The 26,671-nt window shown below is 34.4% G+C and overlaps 1 protein-coding gene across 1 annotated transcript in view; it reads right to left on the bottom strand.

The window, feature by feature from the left end:
* Window positions 1–26,671, bottom strand: part of LRP1B (LDL receptor related protein 1B) — a 1,461,391-nt gene that overhangs the window by 173,228 nt on the left and 1,261,492 nt on the right. Inside the window, 1 exon segment of the mRNA XM_032636635.1 lies at window positions 4,173–4,289. Within this exon segment, the coding sequence (XP_032492526.1) occupies window positions 4,173–4,289 (117 nt within the window).

The following is a 26,671-nucleotide window of genomic DNA, read 5'->3' as shown; positions in this document are numbered from 1 at the left end:
AAATCTACTTCTGAATAATAATCCTGAATTATTTATACATACACAAATGACATCAAGGAATGAGGAAGCTAATCTGCTTCTAACTTTCATCTATATGCCTTAGAATTTTTTGCTACTAGTTATCTCAAAAGAAATTCTCTCTTGAGGAAAATGTAATTTTGTTATGAGAGAAGATCCTAAGTGATTGTACTCTCTAATTGTTTATCTTGCCTTTGATCTTTTCAGGATAAAGTAAAAGACCAATTTTTAGAACTTGGTGTGATAGTTGGCACTTTTCTTGTGAAAAAGAACAAATAAACGACTATACCTGAAATCTAACCCATCTGGAAAGAAAATTTAAATGTGACATTTTCCCTAGTATTTCTAAAATGTTTTTCCCACACTAACTTGGTCTGATATCACCTATTCTTCAGATCTAAAATAGATAGGGAATCCCATACATGAACGATTAACAGGTTTTCCATAAATCTCATTTAAACATGCTAGATTCACAGCCAAGAAGCGTTTACAGGGCATGTTTCAGAAGGCTGATTCTATAATAAGGATAAAAAATAAAGGCATAGTATAAATTGGTCACTTCCTTTGATACTAGTGAAGGCACAAACATACTACCTCAGAATTGAAACGAACTATGAGAGCCATCTTGCACAAAACCTAAGAAGCTATATTCAGAAAATAAAAGCAACTTTCAAAGTCACAGAGTTAGTGGCATAGCAGAAAAGCTTCCAGTCTCCAATTTCTCCACTGAGTATACTATCATAAACCCTCGGTGATAAGTTCAAAAGTTATATCAATGTGGGTGTGAGCATCTGAGGAGAATTTTTAGAATACAATTAGTATAGCTGACATGTTATACAAAAAATCTTTTCATATAAATTCAGTGTGAAAGTACTAGAAATTCAAATAAGGCAGATGCAGCTTGTCTTTCTACATAAACCTTGATCTAGTTGATCAAATTATTTGATACTTTAAAATCTATTGGAATGCTAGTTACTTCTTAATAATGCAAAGATATGAAATAATTTTATTTTGCACATCAATTACTTAGAAGGCATACACGCTATATATATATTTGTTGCTGATGAAAATAGTAGAGATGTCAAGATTTCTCAAGTATTTCCAAACCTTTGATCCAGATTACAAAATTACTCCAATAACAATGAAACTCTTATTTTTAAGAGCAGAAATCACTGCTGAAGCAAAGTGTCCCTGCTGAACACTTAACAAGGGAAATGATCATCATCAGATGATGAAATGACAATGGACTAATTACCTATGTAGATATAAAACATTAGAAAGCATATTAAACTAAAACATAGCTGGCTGTTAATTGTTCCACTGCTATTCCAGCTCTTCCCATATCTATGGCCGGAATGTTTCCAATACAATTTAAAACATTAATTCATTATATATGATTCACAAACAAAGAAGTCCAAAAGAAAATTTTAAAATACATTGCTAATATTATAAATATGTGTCAGGCACTGTGTTAGACCATGGTACATAGCCCTACTCCTTAGACCATCTCCAGACATTTAAGTAGGAACTCAGATAAATGTGATAAAGAAATAAGTGAGGCAATGGAATGCAAGCGAATGTTGTGTGATAGTATGCAGGCCTGTAAAAAAAAAGAAAAGCATGTTGCTATAGTATAAGGCCAATTTACTATCTCTGGTATGTTTCACTACTTAATAAGAGCTAACAATAAATGACAAAATGTGCACTAAAATGCATATCGTTGACTAATAACATTTAAAAAACATAATAACATTATACCACTGTCCTTTTGGGTATATTTTTGTCATCTATATATATTATAATTATATATATAAAATTGTGTGATGTATATAATATAGTCATAATTACAATATATATTATAATTATGTGTATATAATTATAATAGTTCTGTTGTAATTATATACATATTATTATAATAATTTCAATTGATAATAAGATATTGGAAATATCTTGAAAGCATTTTATACAGCAACAGTATTTTTTCTAAGGCTGACTTCTACAGGACTAGTCTCTTGGTGTTCCCTATAGATATACTGTATTTTTTCTTCTCATTCTTCAGAGACTCAGCTTCTGTCTATGTGGAACTGGCATTTTCAATGCTTAAATCTTCCCATTTTTCTGGCCTAGTCAAGATGGTATCTTCAAACATCACTCAATGACGTAGAGCCCATGATCCTTTCTCTTACATATTCTTACATGTTTAACATGTTACCCACTCTGATACTTATCCTGTGTAGGCCTTCTATTCTTCCATGTCACAACTATAACATGCTTCATTCCTGTTCACTGTCATCTCTCCTCTGCAAATTCATCAATATTACTTGTCTTAGTCACAAGCTCAGAGTGAGTAGGAACTAAGAGATACACACATAACTGGGTATTTTATACTGCAATGCTTGATACTGCAGTCAATTCCCTTGCTTTTTCTTAAGGGCTCTGTGGCTACAATGATTTATCACTAAGTTTCCACGGTGACAAGTGAGAGGCAATGTTCCTTCTCCTTGCTTTCTTGCATCAGAAGATGACTTTTAGGAGATGTCAGCAAAATGATATTCAGCCCCTTAAGAAACCCCAGGAGACTCAGAAGTGAGCTTTCTCAACCCTTCATTCTTCTTTATTTCTCATTAAAGCAGTAACCTAACTTCTCACACAATTTAAATTACCACTTGAATAAAGAGTCTTCCAAGATGTGAGTCTCCTGTGTTGTCTTCCCACCTACCCTCTCTTGTTTTCAATATCCTTCAGTCACAGGCATTTCCTCTCAGGTATATTATTGATAACTAACACTAAATGTATCCAAAACTAAGCTAAGTAGTTATCTGTGTATTTAAGCTCTGAAATACAAATAAAATAAATTAAAAGTATATAATAATTGTTTCTTTTTTATATTTCTCCTCTATTCTTACCACCATCACCCCATTAGACTTTTAATCACTGGACAGAATCTGAAAACATGCTATATAAAAATTGTTTTTTTAATTACTGATTAAAGGAATCTAGAACACTCTAATGACTCTCTGCAATACTCTTTACCTTTCTAAAGAGTACAATCAGTTGGGAGATACCTATGTGAAGAGGGAGTAATAATAGTAATACTTTCTATATTCAAAGTATTTCATAATCATAATGATCTAGAGATTTCATAATTAATGTACCTGATACTCAAACACTATACAGATTAAGTTCTGAAAGTTATTCAAAACATTAGTTGACATTTTGCAAACTGAACATCCAAGTGGCGTATTAAAGCTGTGACTTTACTAATCGTATGCTTTTAAATAATATATCCCCATGCTTTAATATAACAATTCCTATTTTGTCTCCTGTATCTTGGGAAATGAATGCTCTAAATCCAATGCATAAGAGTAGACATTATTGTTATCATAAAATCCTTTTTGGAAGTAGCAGAATGTAAATATTTAATCAATGGAATTTGATTATTATCTTATTTTGAACATGATTATATTGCTTCTTTATTTAAACAGCAGCATAAGAAAGTGCCAGTAAGAAATACATTCAGAAATTAATGCTAGAAGATAGAGATACTATCACAATTTTACATACTGTCATGCTTCTTAGAAAATAAAATTGTTGGTTAATTAATGTCTTTTAAATTTATTACATAAAAATGCAGGAGGCAGATGATGATAATAGCTTTATTCTATTTTGAGAGAAAAGCATCCTGAATACATATGGTGTTCACCACTCCAGAGAGAATAAATGATATTTCACTGAAAGATGCTCTTGGGTGAATTTGTAGTGTAAAAGGATTTGAGACAAATAAAATGAATTCCATCCATTAAAGAATGATATGTTTTGTACTGTCTCCATATCATTCAGCTCTTCGTATGAATTTGCATCAAGGGCTACCTTCATTGCATACTAATGTGTTGCATTAAACCTCATGATACTTTCATACTAATTCTGATAAATGTAAGAAAATAACTCCCAGGATGAGCATTTCAATAATTCTACCGTTTGAGATTTAGGTCAATTTAGTCTGAATATTCTTGTTCAAATGTGAATATATGTATAAAAATGTGAGCTGCAGGACAGACAGGTTCAAATTCATACCTTAACCGAACTAAAAATTGCTATCCTGCTTATTGAATATGCTGTCAAGCTTGCAACGTTCTCAAGCAAGAGTTACTTACTACAGTTTTCTTCATCTGAATTATCACTGCAGTCATTTTGGCTATCACACCACCAGTGATCTGGAATACAGTTGTTGTTTTTACACTGGAATTCATGAGGACCACAAGTCTTTTTATCTGTAATGGAAAGAACCAGAATTTGCATCATTGACTTCCATAAAGACATCCCTTACGACGTCCTCACTGCCATGTCAAATCCAGGGGACATGATATTTCCTCAGATCTCAAGTCATTTACTAACTGAGAGCATCCCTAGGAAAAACTGAAGGCAAGTTCTGAATAAAATTTCATTGTGAGCTAATTACAAAGTAACTGATTGGACCACCACTCAAAGTCAACACAAATCGATCAGTAAAAATAAAGATCAAAATTATCCAAAACTACCTTTCTCTTTAGGACACTCATTTCCTAAGCCACCTTCTATTTCTGATATAAAGCAGCAGCTATAAAGAAATTATTAAACTCTGATTGTTATCTTGTCTTCCTCCCTTATGAGTTCTTACTCAAAATCTACCTGTGGTCAGCTGATCTAAACTCATAGGTTGTAATAGCGCCTAATGTGTACAGACCTTGAAAATTCTTAAAGTACCATTTCACTTAAACCTCTAAATAATCCCACTGAGTATCAGGAGATGTATTAACTAGCCCTTCACTTTACAAATGACAAAACAGATACTCTTAGAAGTTTAAGAACTTGATGCATTTTCACTACTTTTAAATGGCACAGCCAATAACAAAAAAGTGTGCTTTGACTCCTGATTTAGTGTTCTTTACAACAAACCTGTGTCCATAGGATCCAGAATCAAAATTCATGCAATAAGAATTTATGCAAGTTTAGGTCATATATTTTAAAATTTTCATAAGAGTAATATCCAACTGTTTATAATCTACGGCAGCACTTCTTAAACTTTAATGTGTCTACATATTAATTAGTTGGGAATTTTGCTAAAATGGAGATTGTGATTGAGTAGATCTGGAATTCTAACAAGTTCTCTAAGTGACAACATCATCTTCAGTCTATGGCACACACTGAGTACCAAGGGTCAAAAGCATCAAGATGGCATAAATTCAAATACATAAAATAATAAGAGTAACAATGTCATTGCACAATTTAGGATACATTTTTCTTTCACATACTTAGATCAACTCCTTATTCTCAGCCATGTTAGAGATGGACAGTGAAGTGTTCAACGATTCAGATTAGTAAAATAAATTAACTAAAGGAGAAGATAAGCTGTTTGGTGGTGCTTGCTACTCTTTACTTCAGAATGCATCTTATAAAATTCAGATTTAAATAAGATTATGAAAAAAATGATTTAGGTTTAATTATGAAAATTAAGTAATGATCATATATTGAAGATCCAGCCTACCTCTTGCATAAGCATTTTCATAAACATGATCAAACTCAACCTTCAAAACATCCCTAAGAAGTACTATTATATGCATTTAAATAAATGAGAAAAATAAGAAAGGGTTTAACTGATTTCTCAAATTTTACAAAGGTCTTAAATGGCAAAGGAGGAATTTATATACAGATCCTTCTCAAGATACATTTTGCATTTTGTAGAAATTCTCAGGATAGATTTCAAACGCATTGTTCTACTAATAAGTGTATATTATATATAGCCTAATATATATATATGCATATAGATAGATAGATATTAATAGATAGATAGAGAGAGAATATTTCCCTGCCTCTCTTCCATCCTGCCTGCCTACCTGCCTATCTGCTAATGATTACTCAGAACCTAATTTGTGTCACTGTGTTGAGTGCTGTGTTTTGTAATATATCCTTTTTGCCTGTGTTACACCTCACTTTAGATTTAAAAATTGGTTTAAAATCTACAGAAGTTCTAATGTAGCATTATGTACATCTCAATCAAGCAATATGTTAGAATGACTGGAACTTAAATAACAAGCCTTGAAAATATGGGATTTGATATTGAAATATTTAGATGGTTATTTCATATTGTCAATTAAAACAAACTCCTCTGAAACGACTACTCTAGGTAACATTAGTTTTATTTATTCCCATACCCATACACAAAAATTAATCTGAGATGATCATAAATGTAATATAAAGCTTCTAGAATATAAGAAGATATTTTCATAATCTTGGAGTAGGCAAAGATTTCTTAGAACACACAAAATAATAATAAGAGAAAAATTGGTAAATTGAACTTAACCAAAATTGAAATTTTTTATTCTTTAAAAGATATCATTGAGAAAATGAATTGGCAAATTTTTCTTCACATTCAAAAGTGAAATATTGGAAATATGGAGTTTCTGTTGCTCTTGCTAATGTTCTTTTGTAATCATCACTATCTATCTTCCAGTTCAGGAAACATGATGATTACAGACAGTTTGGTAACATGCAATGACTTTTGTTACAAAAAAAGTGAGTAATATAGTCACAGAAACACTGAGGCAAAAAAAAAAACTGTAAGAAGTTGAGCCTCCGTCATGGTATCTCCTTGTTTCCTTGTGTTCCAGATGATAATGCTGTAGAGTCAGAAGTATGGTGTTAGAAGTGGAGTTAGAACTGGAGCACCTTCTTTTGTAGAAAAGCTTGTCTCATCTTGGGGGCAGGATAACCATCTGTTAACTATCAAAGCATAACTTCTCTCTGTAGATGTCATTATGTTCTTTCTATAAATCAACCTTATAGTTTTTATCTCTCACTCTAAATCTCCCTCCAGGTCTCTGTTAGCATCATATGGAAATGAATACCTATATATGCTGCTCACAAATATTCTAAACCTCGTTGACTGGTCATGAATTCTGGAACAGTGATAATACAAGGAAATATATTCTCTTCCTTATGTTCTATAGTAGGTAGGATTTATTGGCACATACTTTTTGGCTGAAATGAACATAATAGATATAAAACATTATTATTGACTTTTTTTGTCCTTTTGAAACTACTATATCCACCCCTGGTGAAGCTGTTATTCATGGGCTATTGCCTCCTCTGTCACAGGGGAGGACCATATGACCCAAGGTGGCCTCATCCCCAAGACCACAATTGGTCCACAACAGTCATGTTATTGATATTTACAAAAATATTTTACAGCTTAAACCTGAAAGATGATTATTCTTCCTTAGCATTAAAGAGGTATGGAGGAGGGCAGTGCAGAGATTGTATGGTGGCTAGATGTCCTAAGGAACACAGATTTCTATCATTCTGCTCCACCATCCATCCTAACTAATGGCTACCATTTTTCTTAGTCATTTCATGGCCCAAGATGACTACTAGTGCTTGAGTCATCACCTTGCAGGCCTGAAGGAGTAACGGCAGAAAGGCAAAAGAAGAAGTCTTTTTACTTTAAGAAAACTCCCTTAACGTATTCTTCCTGGAAGTTCCACACAATACTTCTGCTTACATTTCAATGGTCAGAACTTAGTCACGTGACAATATCTAGCTTCAAGGGGAGATGGGAAATGTGATGACATTCTGAATAGCAATGTGTCAACAAAAGACTTAGCGCTCTGTTTCTAAGGGGAAAGTGAAAAAATGGGTATATTGATAGGCAATTTAGGAGTCTCTGTCAATACGTAAACAAGACTGATTAAAGCAATTTGAGGTGATTTCCATGGCTACTGAAAGAGAGAACATTTCTTTCCTTTCAAGATTGCAAGTATTATAACCTCAAGTTGCCATGGGTCATTTAAAAACCATGTAGAGAGTACCCATCTCAGAAGCCAACATAAGGAATAGTTTAGAACTGGAGAAAAAGAAGATAAGGCTCTTGTGACTCTATGTGAATACTTGGATCCAAATTGTGCCTGAAGTCAATTCCATCCACTCCTTGGAATCAAGGCAGAAAATTTATTTTCCCACTGGTTTGTGCTGAATTTCTTTTGTTTACAGACAAGAGTCCTAACTAATGCAAATACCATACTATATTTTGCTTAGAAATAGTATGGACTCTTATTAGTATTTTTTTCTGTATGTGCTGATTTACATAATTCCCAAGCTATTTCATTGGTTTATAATTATCTGGGAAAATCATTCTCTTTCCACAAGAAGTCTCAAAATCAGTCTCTATTTAGAAGTGATTTGTAAACTCAGGTTTCCATGAAAATGGGAGATGGTACACCTTTTTTTGAGCATATTCTCTACATGACCAACATGATTACAGCATTTAGTGATACTGATTATCTGGAAAACTGCAGGTTGCCTTGCATTGTAAAGTGTATGGTGGATCTGAAAATTAATTTCATGTTACTTCTCATCAATCAGGGTAATATTCCTCAATGAGCACTTACATGCACAACCTGTTCTTCTAGGGGAAGTGGCAATAATGTGTGGATGCACCAACAGTTGAAAAACAATGCCAACTGCAGCATGTCCCCATGGGATTCTCCTACTTCTGTTTTGCTTTTGAATTATTAATTTTTAAAAAAAATTTTAGGGCTTCCCTGGTGGCGCAGTGGTTGAGAATCTGCCTGCTGATGCAGGGGACACAGGTTCGAGCCCTGGTCTGGGAAGATCCCACATGCTGCGGGAGCAACTGTGCCCGTGAGCCACAACTACTGAGCCTGCGCGTCTGGAGCCTGTGCTCCGCAACAAGAGAGGCCACGATAGTGAGAGGCCCGCGCACCGCGATGAAGAGTGGCCCCCGCTTGGCGCAACTAGAGAAAGCCCTCGCAGAGAAACGAAGACCCAACACAGCCAGAAAAATAAATAAATAAACAACTGTGGGGTTTAAAAAAAAAAAAAAAAAAAATTTTACATTATTCTTCCAGGTAGAGAAGAGAAAGCTTTATAAAGTAAAACAAATTAACAATGACATGTTTTCTTTATAAAGAGATGAATCTATAATAAGCTAGCTCTCTAGAAGCTCCAATAATGACATTTTAAAAATTGCATGTCAATACAATGTAATTTTCAGTGGAAATTTTTTGAATTCACATTATGCAGCTTCAGAAAGTGTCATATTACATCCTGTAATGCCATCTATCGCATTTGACAAGAATTTGTGTTTTTTTTTTCTTATTTAGAAATTTGTATTATAATGTTATGGGCGTGAAATGAGGGGAAGTAGTTATTATCCCATCTTTTGTCAACACCCTCTGTACGTCATCTGCCAAACCCCTACAATTCCATTCATCATTCTCTTTTCAACAGTCTGTAGTCATGACAGATTGTATGTTAATACTGTACAAACAAATTTACATTTGTGATTCACAGATGAAGAGGAACCCAAATCTCCATAATACGAAGGTATGAGTAGGGTATTTCTCTTCAGTTATTCCTGAGCCTTGGTTAGAGATTCTGGTAGTCACCGTCTAACAATTCTCCTTACGCTCCCTCTTCCAGCTTAAGAGAAAAACAAAATAAGCCTCTTCCTGCATTTTTCTAAATAATGATTCTATGTTTTATTTTAAAAGCAAACTAAAAGCAATTTGAGGCAATTAAAAAGTAAGTCTACCAAAATATTTCTTAATATACAGTTGATTACATTTGTCTATTTGGTCTGACCCTATTGATTAAGAGTCAACAGACAATTGCTCAATTTTGGATAGACAACAACAGACCCTGATTTGGTTTGGGCAATGAGGCATACACAGTGGAAGAAGCAGAGCATTAAAGGCAGAACTTGATTTGAATCTTAATTATGGTTCTTACTCGTGTGTAACCTACGGTAGTAATTATTTGTCTTCTTTGTGCCTCAATTTCCAGAAGGCTAAAAACTGAAGGAAAATACATAAAGCATTGAAATGAAACCTGGCTTCATAAGTAGTAACTAGTGACAATTAAGTAATAGTAACATATTTTGGAAAGTGTTTAGTGAATTTAGTTAGAAATGTCAGAAAAATGTGTTAATGAATTTGTAGCAAACTATTCAAATATTTACCAAATTTTTCTTTTTTAACACTTCTATTTGGTAGTTTTCATTTGATATCATTTATTACCTTAATACTTTGAAAAGTCAAGGCCCAAATACACACACACACACACACACACATATATATACACATATACACAAATGGAACACTTCAATCACTTCATCACTTATTCAATGTGCTCTCAGTTTTTCAGGATTTTGATATTGTCGAATTTTCTCACTATAATACTTTTAATTTGTGTATAAATTCATGGAGAAATGGACTAAAATATAAATATTTTTAACTTTCTCGTATTGATAGTACTTTGATTTTAGTATTTCTAGTATTGAGTGGCATAATTATTTCTCATACAACTTTTTTTTTTTTACGTTTTTATTGGTGTATAATTGCTTTACAATGGTGTGTTAGTTTCTGCTTTATAACAAGGTGAATCAGTTACACATATACATATATCCCCATATCTCTTCCCTCTTGCATCTCACGCCCTCCCACCCTCCTTATCCCACCCTTCTAGCTGGTCACAAAGCACCAAGCTGATCTCCCTGTGCTATGCGACTGCTTCCCACTAGCTATCTATTTTACATTTGGTAGTATTTATATGTCCATATGTACACTACCACTCTCTCACTTTGTCCCAGCTTACCCTTCCCCCTCCTCTTGTCCTCAAGTCTATTCTCTAGTAGGTCTGCGTCTTTATTCTCATCTTACCCCTAGGTACTTCATGACCATTTTTTTGTTTTGTTTTGTTTTTAAATTCCATATATATGCATTAGCACATGGTATTTGTTTTTTTCTTTCTGACTTACTTCATTCTGTATGACAGACTCTAGGTCCATCCACCTGACTACAAATAACTCAATTTTGTTCCATTTTATGGCTGAGTAATATTCCATTGTCTATATGTGCCATATTTTCTTTATCCATTCATCTGTCAGTGGACACTTAGGTTGCTTCCATGTCCTGGTTATTGTAAACAGAACTGCAATGAACACTGTGGTACATGACTCTTTTTGAATTATGGTTTTCTCAGGGTATATGCCTAGTAGTGGGATTGCTAGGTCATATGGTAGCTTTATTTTTAGTTTTTTAAGGAACCTCCATACTGCTCTCCATAGTGGCTGTATCAATTTACATTCCCTCCAACAGTGCAAGAGGGTTCCTTTTTCTCCACACCCTCTCCAGCATTTATTGTTTGTAGATTTTCTGATGATGGCCATTCTGACCGCCGTGAGATGATATCGCATTGTAGTATTGATTTGCATTTCTCTAATGATTAGTGATGTTGAGCATTCCTTCATGTGTTTGTTGGCAATCTGTATATCTTCTCTGGAGAAATATCTATTTAGGTCTTCTGCCCATTTTTGGATTGAGTCGTTTTTTTGATATTGAGCTTCATGAGCTGCTTGTAAATTTTGGAGATTAATCCTTTGTCAGTTGCTTCATTTGCAAATATTTTCTCCCATTCTGAGGGTTGTCTTTTCATCTTGTTTATTGTTTCCTTTGATGTGCAAAAGCTTTTAAGTTTCATTAGGTTTCATATGCTTATTTTTGTTTTTATTTCCATTTCTCTAGGAGGTGGGTCAAAAAAGATCTTGCTGTGATTTATGTCATAGAGTGTTCTGCCTATGTTTTCCTGTAAGAGTTTTATAGTGTCTGACCTTACATTTAGGTCCTTAATCCATTTTCAGTTTATTTTTGTGTATGGTGTTAGAGTGTTCTAATTTCATTCTTTTACATGTAGCTGTCCAGTTTTCCCAGCACCACTTATTGAAGAGGCTGTCTTTTCTCCATTGTATATTCTTGCCTCCTTTATCAAAGATAAGGTGACCATATGTGCGTGGGTTTATCTCTGGGCTTTCTATCCTGTTCCATTGATCTATATTTCTGGTTTTGTGCCAGTACCATACTGTCTTGAATACTGTAACTTTGTAGGATAGTCTGAAGTCAGGGAGTCTGATTCCTCCAGCTCCGTTTTTCATTCTCCAGATTGCTTTGGCTATTCGGGGTCTTTTGTGTTTCCACACAAATTGTGAAATATTTTGTTCTAACTCTGTGAAAAATGCCAGTGGTAGTTTGATAGGGATTGCATTGAATCTGTAGATTGCTTTGGGTAGTAGAGTCATTTTCACAATGTTGATTCTTCCAATCCAAGAACACGGTATATCTCTCCATCTATTTGTATCATCTTTAATTTCCTTCATCAGTGTCTTATAATGTTCTGCATACAGGTCTTTTGTCTCCTTAGGTAGGTTTATTCCTAGGTATTTTATTTTTTGTTGTTGCAATGGTAAATGGGAGTGTTTTCTTGATTTCACTTTCAGACTTTTCATCATTAATGTATAGGAATGCAAGAGATTTCTGTGCATTAATTTTGTATCCTGCTACTTTACCAAATTCACTGATTAGCTCTAGTAGTTTTCTGGTAGCATCTTTAGGACTCTCTATGTATAGTATCATGTCATCTGCAAACAGTGACAGCTTTACTTCTTCTTTTCCAATTTGGATTCCTTTTATTTCCTTTTCTTCTCTATCTGCTGTGGCTAAAACTTCCAAAACTATGTTGAATAAGAGTGGTAAGAGTGGGCAACCTTGTCTTGTTCCTGACCTTAGTGGAAATGGTTTCAGTTTTTCACCATTGAGGACGATGTTGGCTGTGGGTTTGTCATATATGGCCTTTATTATGTTGAGGTAAGTTCCCTCTGTGCCTACTTTCTGGAGGGATTTTATCATAAATAGATGTTGAATTTTGTCAAAAGCTTTTTCTGCATTTATTGAGATGATCATATGGTTTTTCTCTTTCAATTTGTTAATATGGTTTATCACATTGATTGCGTATATTGAAGAAGCCTTGCGTTCCTGGGATAAACGCCACTTGATCATGGTGTATCATCCTTTTAATGTGTTGTTGGATTCTACTTGCTAGTATTTTGTTGAGGATTTTTGCATCTATGTTCATCAGGGATATTGGCTTGTAGTTTTCTTTTTTTTGTGACATCTTTGTCTGGTTTTGGTATCAGGGTGATGGTGGCTTTGTAGAATGAGTTTGGGAGTGTTCCTCTCTCTGCTATATTTTGGAAGAATTTGAGAAGGACAGATGTTAGCTCTTCTCTAAAGGTTTGATAGAATTCGCCTGTGAAGCCATCTGGTCCTGGGCTTTTGTTTGTTGGAAGATTTTTAATCACAGTTTCAATTTCAGTGCTTGTGATTGGTCTGTTCATATTTTCTATTTCTTCCTGGTTTAGTCTCACAAGGTTGTGCTTTTCTAAGAATTTGTCCATTTCCTCCAGGTTGTCCATTTTATTGGCATATAGTTGCTTGTAGCAATCTCTCATGATCCCTTGTATTTCTGCAGTGTCAGTTGTTACTTCCCCTTTTTCATTTATAATTCTGATTTGAGTCTTCTCCCTTTTTTCCTTTATAAGTCTGGCTAATGGTTTATCAATTTTGTTTACTTCTCAAAGATCCAGCTTTTAGCTTTATTGATCTTTACTATCATTTCCTTCATTTCTTTTTCACTTATTTCTGATCTGCTCTTTATGATTTCTTTCCTTCTGCTAACTTTGGGGTTTTTTTGTTCTTCTTTCTCTAATTGCTTTGGATGTAAGGTTACATTGTTTATTTGAGATGCTTCTTGTTTCTTAAGATAGGATTGTATTGCTATAAACTCTCTTAGAACTGCTTTTGCTGCATCCCATAGGTTTTGGGTCATCGTGTTTTCATTGCCATTTGTTTCTAGGTACTTTTTGATTTCCTCTTTGATTTCTTCAGTGATCTCTTGGTTATTAAGTAGTGTATTGTTTAGCCTCCATGTGTTTGCATTTTTTCCTATAATTGATATCTAGTCTCATAGTGTTGTGGTCGGAAAAGATACTTGATATGATTTCAATTTTCTTAAATTTACCAAGGCTTGATTTGTGCCTCAAGATATGATCTATCCTGGAGAATGTTCCATGAGCACTTGAGAAGAAGTGTGTATTCTTTTGTTTCTGGAAGGAATGTCCTATGAATATCAATTAAGTCCATCTTGTTTAATGTATCATTTAAAGCTTGTGTTTCCTTTTTTCATTTTGGATGATCTGTCCAGTGATGAAAGTCGGGTGTTAAAGTCCCCTACTATGATTGTTTTACTGTCAATTTCCCCTTTTATGGCTGTCAGTATTTGCCTTATGTATTGAGGTGCCCTAGGTTGGGTGCATAAGTATTTACAATTATTATATCTGCTTCTTGGATCGATCCCTCGATGATTATGTCGTGTCCTTCTTTGTCTCTTGTAATAGTCTTTGTTTTAAAGTCTATTTTGTCTGATATGAGAATTGCTACTCCAGCTTTCTTTTGATTTCCATTTGCATGGAATATCTTTTTCCATCCCCTCACTTTCAGTCTGTATGTGTCCCTAGGTCTGAAGTGGGTCTCTTGTAGACAGCGTATATACAGGTCTTCTTTTTGTATCCATTCAGCCAGTCTATGTCTTTTGGTTGGAGCATTTAATCCATTTACATTCAATGTAATTATTGATATGTATGTTCCTATTACCATTTTGTAAATTGTTTTGGGTTTGTTATTGTAGGTATTTTCCTTCTCTTGTGTTTCCTGCCTAGAGAAGTTCATTGAGCATTTGCTGTAAAGCTGGCTCGGTGGTGCTGAATTCTCTTAGCTTTCACTTGTCTGTAAAGGTTTTAATTTCTCTGTCAAATCTGAATCAGATCCTTGCTGGATAGAGTAATCTTGGTTGTAGATTTTTCCCTTTCATCACTTTAAATATGTCCTGCCAGTCCCTTCTGGCTTGCAGAGTTTCTGCTGAAAGATCAGCTGTTAACCTTATGTGGAGTCCCTTGTATGTTATTTGTTGTTTTTCCCTAGCTGCTTTTAATATTTTTTCTTTGTATTTAATTTTTGATAGTTTGGCTAATATGTGTCTTGGTGTGTTTCTTCTTGGATTTACCCTGTCTGGGACTCTCTGTGCTTCCTGGACTTGATTAACTATTTCCTTACACATATTAGGGAAGTTTTCAACTATAATCTCTTCAAATATTTTCTCAGTCACTTTCTTTTTCCCTTCTCCTTCTGGGACCCCTATAATTCGAATGTTGGTGTGTTTAATATTGTCCCACAGTTCTCTGAGACTGTCCTCAATTCTTTTCATTCTTTTTTCTTTTTTTCTGCTCTGCAGTAGTTATTTCTACTATTTTATCTTCCAGGTCTTCTGGAAGAATGGATAGATAAGACTTTGTTTGCCATCATAGACAGAAATATTTAGTATGCAACTAGAACACAGTTTTTGTTTATCTTCTCCTCAATACCCTAAATACCTTAGAGAAGCCATAGTTCAGATGGTTTAGAATGCTTAGGAGAAACACTGTTTTTTATCTGGAGGAAAGGGTATATGAAGAAAAAGCATGTTTTAGCAATACCATTTTCTGGTGGCCAATCGCACTTTCTGCTAAGGTACTTCAAGTCTCTATTGTCATATCATGCCGTATTTTCATATGTAAAATCATTTCAACAGAGCAGATTATGGAAAGTCATGATAATAACATAGACTCTATTTTTAAGGACCCAACTGACAGGCTGTAAGGAAATTACTGAAAAAGGATAAAAAGAGGAAGTGGAAATAGTTGTGCTAGATGATAGTGACCAAAACTTTTCAATCTTAGGCTCTGATCTAATTATGTGGATATACAGTAGGATACCCTCTTGGCCCTTACATACTTATACAGTCTTCAAGATTCCCTTTTGTCAATTTTTTTTCCTTTAAAATGAATTTAATGCGTATTTAAATCTGATATCAGCTGAATACAAAGGTTTGGTTGTAAATCTATGGTGGGAGTAGAAGAGAAACAACACATTGAGCTATTCAGGGTCCCACAAATGGAGGAATATCCTTAGATTCTTGAACCACAAAGCAGTGAAGTCTTGTTCTGATACATGGATTTGAAATGTATGGTGTCAGTGCCCCATCTACAATCCTTGGTATCCGTCATGCCTGTCTATGCTAAGCCAATGACTTCTAACTACAAGCACATGTGACTCTCTGCTTGGCCCCAATCCAGAGGTGCTTTTTAGGCATTAATGCCCTTCCCTTCCTTGGAGCAGTGTTAAACCAATGACTGACAGGAGTTGGTGAATAAATATCTCAGCTCTGTCCTCTTTTTAGGGTAACTGAGTATTCTATATTATCTCACAGAATTTCCTGGTAGAATAGATCTCATTCCTGCAGTAACTTGCTCAATAATGTACCTTCTATTCCTCCTTCCCTTCCTTGGTTAACTGCCTGCCCATTACTGATTTCTGAAATCATCTCTCCAATAAACCACTTATACTCAAATTCTTGTGAATGCAAGTTCTAATTCCAGGAAAACCCAACTTAAGAAAGGATGTATGTAGTCATTTAGTCAACAAACATGAATCAATGCCTATCATGTACTTGGCACTGTTCTGAGTTCATAGGGTTTATACCAGTGAATGAAACAGATATAAATCCCTACCCTCATTGGTTTATATGCTAATGGCCAAGTGCTGATTTGAGAGACTAGAAATAATGAAAAAAAAGTTTACAGAGAGTAAGGAGTGTATTAATGAGAAATAAAGAAGAGAAGAGGATAGGGAATGTGTGTGGAGAGGGAATTTCAAACAGGATAGTCTGAAAACTCTACACTAAGAAAGTGACCTTGAAAACTGGCAAAGAGAAAAACATTGAGACATGGTGCCATCTGGGACAAAGGGCATCCCAGGAAGAAATAGGACCTTGAAAGAATAAGCAGGCCTGGAGTGTCCAAGAAACAGCAGGGAGACAAAGGTGGCTAAAGGAGAGAAAACAGGTCAACTTCAGCAAGAGCCATGGGAGGAGTAAGGAAGATGGTCCATTTGTGCAGAGGGGCACACACATCAAGCAAGGCTTTGAACAGAACTTCTCTTGTTATTTCTCCTCCTTGAAAGAGAGCATATATATTCGGCCTGTTCCTTTTTTGACAAATGAATTTCAGGTACTTGTTTAGATTTATGCCAAAATAAAGATAGAGATTTGAAAGACTGCTAAATGATTACAACAATACAGAAACCCAGATCGTGGACTGCCATGGTGGATTCCTTGGCCTGTATATATTCTGGATAATTACCTTGTTCTCAGTCTCAGCTTTGTGTTTATATTTACAAAGCTAGCATGGTGGCATACACTGATAAATAGGTAAAAACAAGCCAAATTCATCTCTGAGAGAATACTGAGAATCTTATACAAAATGAAATGAATCTAGGGACAAGATTTATTGACTGGAGGTCAATAATTGGATTTACTGAATGAAAGTACCAAACAGGTCTATCATTTCAACCAGAATTGCATTTTATTTTTTATAGCATTGGCATTTTTTATTTCATTGTAGTTGGTACAGTAAAATTTGGTTATCCAAAGAGATTCTTAAGTAAATATTGTTATGAGCAGTTTTTAAACTAATATTAGTATTTTCAGATTCCAGCTTGAATTTTATGTTTTAGTTTGAAAACAATAATAGCAGCTAATACTTATTGAGTGTTTTCTCTGTACTAAGTTCAAGACTAAGCCTGATTCATGTGATCCTCCTAGCAACTCAACAAGGAAAGTATATTGAACAGTTGAGAATGCTAAAGCTCACATTACAATAAATTACATGTCAAATCCCACAGCTCTTAAACTGTGAGACCAGGACTTGAATCCATATCATCTCATCCAATATCTACACTATAACCCATTCTGAAACTGGAACACAAATAATCCCTCCAAACAACGTTCTCCATTGCTTCCTTCTTTTGCCACTTTACACCAAGATCTCAAGTTTTATGGATTCTAAAAGATGACTAAAATTGTAAACATGTCAAAAGTTGTGCCACAGTTAATTCAAGAAAAACACAGTTGCCTTTACCATAAAACACCGAAGCTGCAACAGGTTGGCATCAGAGGGGAAAAAAATTATACATTTAATAAGTGTAATTTACACTTAGAGATAAATATGGACAAAATTTTGAACCCATCAGTGACAAGATTTGTTATTCCTGAACTATGTACATTTTTTCATAATCTGGCATACATTATAATTTGAGGAAAACAAGTTAACTCATTAAAAAAAATTATGGGGGTCTCTCTCTTTCTCTCTCTCTGTTTCTCTCTCTCTCAGGACAGAATATGCTCCTTATTTGACTTACAGTTCAACCAGATGCTACATATCAATACATGATCACATCAGCCTTTATTTTATCATTCCTCATTGGCTGCCTAGTCAGCAAGGTATTGATTTTTTTTTTTTTTTTTTAAGATTCTGCTTACAGTACATGATTGTTTGCTTGGCTTTACTCCCAGATGTCTTTAAAAACCTTAATAGTGCACTTCCCTGTTAGATGGCTTTATTCACCTTTTAATAAGCCTGCTTGCCTCCTATATTAATACTGCATCTGCTCTAGAATATTTATCAGAGAGACAGGAGGCTATGAAAAAAATGCAAAAAAACCCAGTGCTTGGACTGAATTTAATATGAGAATTTAAATAAAGGTGCCAATAAAATTTACATTTTAATACAGTCACTAGACATATGCAGAAAGCAAGCAAAGTATCTCAATGGAAAATATAAATAATCATTAGATCAAAAGTAAGCCAAAAAGAGCTCAAAGATGGATCCTTCTCAATGAATTTGTGTATATCACAAAGTTTACAAAGAATATGCTGAAAGTAAGACTTAAAGTTAATCTAGACTGCCTTAAGAAGAAATCTGGGGAAAAAAGTGCTCAGGAAAAATAGAAAACCAAATGTTATGGAGGATAATGGATGAGACAACAAATTGAACCATACTAACTATGATGTACCAATATAACATTGTGGGCATTCTGTATCTTGAAACCAAAAGTCAATTATGTCTTTGAAGAGATGATAAATAAATTTATTTTGAATAATACCTTCAAGGTTAATTCTAAGCTGCTGAAAAACTAGATCCAAAGAATAATATTTGATGACAAACTGAAGGGACTATACTGATGGTATGCCAGCATACCCACCCTTGACACAACTTTATTAAACATTTTATTAAGAAATTACGTAAACATACGAAATGTGTTGTTGTCAAACTTTCAGATGGCACAAATCTAGGAGACATAGCTAAAATGTGAAAAGACATGGTTATAAGGCAAGCATTCTCAACAATCTGGAGTGAGGGTTTGATAGAGAATGAACTTTAATAGGTACAAAAGGAAATAACAAGGTATATGATGTAAAGGAGATTAAATATAATAGCCCTTTCAGCACCAAACAAAACCTTTTTTTCCTTTTTGCTGAGACCTGAGAGAAATTATTCTGAGCATCCTTTTAAAATAATAACCCCATTATCATTACTATATAGATACAATAATAAGTTTTATGTAAAATTCTATTATATTTTGTTAAGACATCTCGCATACAAATGGATGACGAGTTGCTAAGGTAAGGGTAAAGAAAGACTTAGATATCTTCTCAGATTGGTCTGCTGACCACGAAAGGTCATTATACAGATCGAGGTTCTGATTTTTGAAAAGAATTTGGACTTTAGTAATTATTCTTTATTATTGCACATTAAGAGCATAGTGATGTGATATAAACATTCAACTGGACAATGGGTAGGAAAAAAGTCATCAAAATTGACACCAAAACAGGAGAGGTGACAGATGCAGAATCACCGTAATTCTGTGCTTTTTCTCACCAACACTGGATGAAAATTTTCCTTTTGGTAAAAGGAATATGCATATGGTTCCAAATGAATGTAGAAGAGATTCAAATTTCAATCAACTAGGTAACATGTTTGAGGTAGGGAAAAAATACCCACAGTTACTACTACTTTTACTGAGTGAGACATTATTGAAATTGGGGAGAAAAAATAGAAGGAAAACGCTGCAAAGAGAAGCTAAGAAGAACGAACAAAAATGAAGAGATGGGAGGAAGGACACGAATAGTGAAGAAGAAAGACAGAGGAGAGATAAACTGGAATTAAATTTCCTGGAAGAAGTAAAGAAAAAATTGTCTTATTCTATTCAAACTAAAGAATGTTTAGTAGATTTATGAAGAAAATTGAGCTTTGTAGGTCTATGAATTAATGAAATTTATCAATCACTATATAAATGTGTTTTGGAGAACAGTTAAATCTGTTGAGGGTAAAACGGATACACAGAAAACTAAGATTTTCTTCTTTTACAATGCTAATGAATAGACTGGATAATTCAGCAACAATGAGCCAAATTTTGTTCCACCAAAGAGATCTGAGCAAACTTTCTTGTTTCTGGTTGTTTTTGCAAATGTCCTGATGAAGACGATTTGATATAATAAAGAAGTCAAATGTCTACAAGATTTCTCTCTCTATATATATAAATATATGAGAAAAGGTTTTATTGAATTCATAATTTTAATAGAAACTTTTAAAACAGTTTCAGTTAACAGTAAACTGATACCTTTCTTAATTACAAATGAATTCTTTGTGTTATATAATTTCTCTCCTTTTAGGCATTGAAACTAACTTGGATGGAAACTGATCATTAAGAAAACATAAGCAATTTAGATGGTAAATTTTGAAAAATATAATTATACCCTATTGGTATTATTATGTGGACTATAGTCAGATTCTTGTTATTTGCAGAGGATGAAGTTCCTGTCTGGGGGAAAAGAAATCTTATAAATAATCTCATCTAAGCCTCTACACTTAAGGTGTAGAAATAGCCTCAGAGAACTTATGTGACTTCTTCAAGTCACACTGGCAGTTAATGACAAAATTTTGATTAGGCACAGGATCTCTGACTCTAAAAGTTGGAATAATTGTGTGGAGATCTGATTTTCCCTGGGCCAGTCAGACTTGTGTCCAATTCATTGGCCTGACTTTACCTTTCTGATTCTCTGTTTCCTCATCTATTAAATGGGAAGAATAATTAACAACCAGAATAATAATAATATCAATTCCACCTACTTTGAAGGTTTCTGTAAGGATTACAAGAAAGTGATGGACACATCTTAGGGCTCAGTTAAATTTAATTATCTTGTCCTCTCTTCCTGTTCTCCCAGTTTCTACTTTTCTATCTTTTCTGATAATGGCCAGAAACGAATTCCACAAGTCAATCAAGACCATCTGTTCAAAATTCAAATGATAAATCAACAAATCTGAATATAGGTAAAGAGCCTGGGGGTATAATAGATAAATTTAGGAAAACTTAAGTATCAGTATCTCCTAAATCTCTGTTGTTAGTTTTTGGTTACCTTTGATTATCCTCAATAGCCAAACCCTCATCCTCTTTTAGCCCAAATCTTTAGTAAAGACCATCTTTCAATATGGGCCCTCCACTAAACACCAAGATCTGATTACAAAATAAAAGGAAAACGATGGACCCCAAAAGAGACAAATGCATCATTATGTTTCTCAAAAGAGTTGATCCTGTCTTCTCCAGGAATGATTTTCACTATAAATCCTTCACAAAATCCATTAAAGAAAAATGAATTCTCAAAGTTTATCAATGATTTCTCCACTTTACAAGTCTAATTACATTGGTTATAGTCAACTTCTGAGTAAGTTCACAATGTTTGACTTAAAATGGCTTTATATAGAACCCTCACTTTGGACACTCCTAAATGGGCTTTTACTCATCTGAAAAAAATGAAAATAAAAATATATATGTAAATAATTAAGTAATATTACGGAAAATATATATCCAAATGGAGGTAAGTATATCAAATCTAATCTAAATATACTAGATGAAAACAGCATATTCCTCTTCATATTTGTAAGTTAGCATAAATGTTCCATTGACTCAGTGTTGGAAAAAATATTTGCTTTCAGGAGGAGAGAACATTTAACTTAAACAGACCCATTATGTGTTAGATATGGTATAAATCATTTTGAGAATGTAGTCTTACTTAATCCTCTTAATAAGTTTATGATAGATATTGCTCATTTTACACAAGGAAACTGAAGCATATGGACGTTCATACACTTAATATTATTATATGGTCAGTAAATCATGAGGCCAAATTATTTACTGATCTTTACATTCTATCATACTACTAGTGTGATAACTACATATGTATTCATATGAGTATTCTGAGGGTTTCTCATCATTTTAGATTCTGTAACTTTAATTAACTAGGTGATTTTCAAAAGCATTTATGAAGCCTGCTTATGCTATAGAGTGATGGCAGAATATTTAGTCTTGAAAATATGTTATCTTACATCTTAACGGAGTACAAACATTTAACAGAATATTAGGAACTGTGAATTTTTAAAAATATACCTTATAAACTGAAAAATACTGTAATAAAAATGAGTTTTCAAAGAAGCCCTAAAGGTGTTATTGGCAGGCAGTACAATAATGGTAGATTGGTTGTATTATTTTAGCTTTAAAGAAAGAGAAATGTAATACACTTACACACACAAACAGAAACACACAATTCTATCACATTGCACCTAAAATATTGGGTTGACATCTCCAAGACTGTATTCCAAAGCTGAAGAAAAAAGTAAAGCCATCTTAATCCTTTATCTTCTGTCTTAAGTTCCTTATATACTCCAGATATAGTAACACTGGTTTTCCTTTCTTTGCCAGTGTTTTAGAATGTTTGCTTAAGAGAAAGTCCCCTTAGAGACAGATCTGAACTGAGGTTTCCAATAGGAAATCTGTCACTGTGAACTTCTATTGTTTCCTGCTAAAATGCAGCACTTACTTAGGAAGGGACTAGTTGAATAACCTTACCTTTCTGTGACATGTGGCTACAGAGCCAAAGCTACTAATTTTTACTCTAAAAGCCTCTAAATAAGAAAACTTGCCATTTTAAAATTAAATTGCATATACCATTACGAAATAGTTTTGAAGGAAAATGACATTTCTTAAAACTATTTGTATTCGCTTGGCAAATATTCACATACCAGGGACCATGCTCGTCATGGTGTCATTTGTAGAACTATTTGTTCTACATTAATCAAAATATCATCTCCACCTCAGCAGGAGATCTTAGCATATAATTAAGTTGATCCTTTTCAGAAAGTTTGCAATGCTGTTGCCTATTTATTAATAAAAAGAGAAACCCATATCTAACAGGATTTAAAATCTCATTAGTTTTTAAAATCCTTTAAAAAGATAGCTAATACTTTTCCTAAAGTATTCTCCAATGACCATCTTTCTTTTATATTAACTGTAGAAATCAACATCACTTCTGTATTCAAGGTTTGGAATATATTGCTTTTATCCCTAAAGACAGTTAAATCATATAGATTTAGTTTCAGCTTCTTCTTTTACTTCCACAACTCAATTCCTGGCCCAGGGCCTAACGTAATAAAAGTGAAATAAAAGAAAATAATATTAACCTTATCATTCAGATTTGATCAGTTTAAATAATATAAATAATCAGCATTTTCAGAATGTCAACTGCATGTAGCAGTGACATGTCTAATAAAAATGTGCCCTGGGTGAAGCAATGCCTGTATGGAGAAGGAATGAGTTCTCACCAAAGAAGAGCATGGGGATGCTTCCATTTCTCACCACAGCTCTCTGCCTTCTTTCTTGAAGTCTGACCTAGGCCCAGTAGAGAATCTGAGATTCTGCCTATGCCCACATTTCCCCAGATTCTGGCTCCCACCCACTCGTGACTCTCCTGTCTTTCACTAAACTCTCCTCTAGTCTTTAAGGGATGGAGGCAGAAGATGCACTGAGAATATAAATTACTGTAGTGGGCCTTGGTCCAGTTATAATAGTTGCAAATTCATGTTTGGCTGGTGGCCTTTCACCATAGACACTGATTCATTGGCCCTGAATAGCCCATGGCCTCCAGTGAGACACATTTGCACCAGGCCTGAATTTGTCTCCTTTTGTGTAAAGAACCGCCACTCTCAGTATCTTCCTCACATAGAAAAATTTTCAGATTTTGAAATAACTCATCTCACCTGACCTTGCCTATGGACCAAAAACATATAAAATACAGATGTGCTTAACAAAGGTATTTCACATCATTGCTACTCAAGGAGACATTTCTGGGTGCTAAATATAGGGCAAGAAGACAGGTTATAGGGTGACCATCCTCAAAAATAACGTGAAAGAAGGAGAAAATGCTCAGTCACTGATGATGCAGCCTAACTTACAAGCTTTATAATTTAGCCTGAGTACAGAGACATGATTGGCATATTCCTAGAAAAGTTATCACCCTAGGAAATACACAGTGAGTACTGTAGTCAGCTCCTCATTTATACGTTTCTTCTAAATATTTCCAAAAATCCCTTCAAAAACTGCCTATCTATCTAAAACTCCAATAAAAATTATTATATAAGAACTTACAATATCTGCTCTCCAAGTATTTACACCTGATAAAAAAAAAAGTGCACTCCTTGTAGACCAAAATAGGCAATATACTCTTAAAGTTCTATTAGAATAAAGTAACAGTATGGTAAGAATTCTGTCCCTGTTTAGAACTATATTCAGTGTCTCTGTGTTATTCCAAAATCATTACTTATGCCAACTTCTTCAGATACGTGGTGGTACTAACTAAGCATTAACATGGTGGTAGAGACCTGGAGAAATAAAATCTGATTAAAAAAACAGATTATGACTTAGTGGCTGGGACATTAATTTAGAAATGTCAGAGGAGGGTAAACAAAGCACTGAAAGTTTATCAAAGAAGTTGTGCTTCATATTAAAAAAAAAAAGATTTTTGGTTAGAGTAAGAGGCACCAGATTTACCCTCTACCTGAAACAACCAAAAAAATAAGAGATAAGATATATGAAACAGTGGTTATCAAGACATTAAACATCAGGCAATAAAGTACAATGATCTCTGAGAGAAAAGAAACAAATGAGGTAAGCCCTAACAATCCTGGGTCTTATTGTCTTGAGAGAATTTCCAGGTGCAAGATGAGAAAGGGAAACATAGGGAAAATCCAGTGGACTCCATGAGTTGACAAGACTGAACTGAGAGTCCAAGATCATGCAAGTGTAAGGTCCGTTGGCCCGGGTGAAAGGAGGCCCGGGGGGTAAGAGAAAACATCGACCAGTATGAGGTAGGAGAGGCATCGGGACATAACGACCTCACCTGTTCTGGGAATCAACAAGAAACTCTAACTTCCTGCCCAGAAAACAATGGGGCTGACGGGAAGGGAAAATGGGCTTACACCCCACAACAGACCAACCAACACCTGGCCCTGCTGTATCCTCACCAAATAAGGAATTACCCTGTATAGCAAACCACCCCCTCCCCTTGCAAGCCGCCTTCTGCTTTTACCCCAATAAAAATCCCCCTCATCCAGTACTGGACGCGACTTCTCTGGCCCCTTTCTCTCGGACCAGTGAACCTCGCCCGGGAGCGCTCCCTAATAAAGCTCACTTGAAGCTTTCCTTTGTTTCGCGGTGCCGTTTGTTAAGATCCGACCTTTCAGCAAGTACTCAGGACAGCCATGGAGATGAAAATGCTGCACAGAATGTGAACCCTGGAGATTTACAGAGGATCTTCCTTGAGTATATAGCAGAAGATGACTCAGTATGCACATATAAGGAAACTACCAGATGTTAGCAAAAGAACCATCTGCAAAGATTATAGGGAGAGTATCTGCAGCTCACACAGGACCTGGAATGGTGCCTGTTCCCACTAGTAAAACTGGACAATCTTATAATGTACAGGACACTGGGTAGAATATTCAGAATAGAATGGTGTCAGCTCAGTAGAAAATAGTCCTAGAAAACAAAAACACTGTTCTGATTTCACCTAACAAATCATATTTTAAGAAAGATGATAGACTCAAACAGACATATTCACAGTCACCTAAAATGTAAATACTCTAAAACCTCCAATTAAAAGGCAGAGATTATCAACTTGGAAAAAAATTCCCATTTCTGTGCTAACTCTAGGAAATACACTTTAAATATAAAGTCACAAATACGTTAGAAGTAAAAGAATAGAGAAAGATATACCATGCTAATAATAAATAAAAGAAACCAAGAGAGGCTATAATAATATCAAAGTAGATTTCATAGCAAAGAATTTTACTAGGGATAAGGAAGTTTATTTCCTAATTACAAATGGAAACATAACAATTCTAAAAGGCACCGATAACAACATTTCCAAACATATGAAGCAAAAACTGGTAGAACTGCAAAGAAAAATTCACAGTAAGTCAGAAATTTCATTACTCATCTCACAGTAAATGATAGAATAAGTACACAAAAAATTAATAAGGATATAGAAGACCTAAACAGCACTATCAACCAACTTGATCTAAGGATATGTACAGAGCACCCAACAACAGGAAAATATACTTTCTTTTCAAAGGAACGTGAAATCTTTATCAAAATAGACTAAATCATGAACAATAAAAGATGTATCAATAAATTTCAAAGAATTCAAGTTAAGTAAAGAAGAAATTCAAACCATGAAAATTATGTATTCTGGCCACCAATGGAATTAAATTATAAACAAAAATATCTAGAATATCCCCAGTTACTTGGACACTAAATAACACATTTCTAAATAACCCATAGGTTGAAGAAGAAATAAAAAGTGAAGTTAGAACGTACAAGTTAGAAATGAATAAAAATACAACATATAAAAATGTGTGGGATGCTGCTAAAGCAGTATTTAGGTGCACATTAAAAAATGAAACACCTACATTATAAGAGAAGAAAGGTTTCAAATCAGTGAC

This window comes from Phocoena sinus, chromosome 7 (genome assembly GCF_008692025.1).
Source record: "Phocoena sinus isolate mPhoSin1 chromosome 7, mPhoSin1.pri, whole genome shotgun sequence".
In the NCBI taxonomy this organism is placed as follows: domain Eukaryota; kingdom Metazoa; phylum Chordata; class Mammalia; order Artiodactyla; family Phocoenidae; genus Phocoena; species Phocoena sinus.
This window is presented reverse-complemented; position numbering and strand designations above follow the sequence as displayed.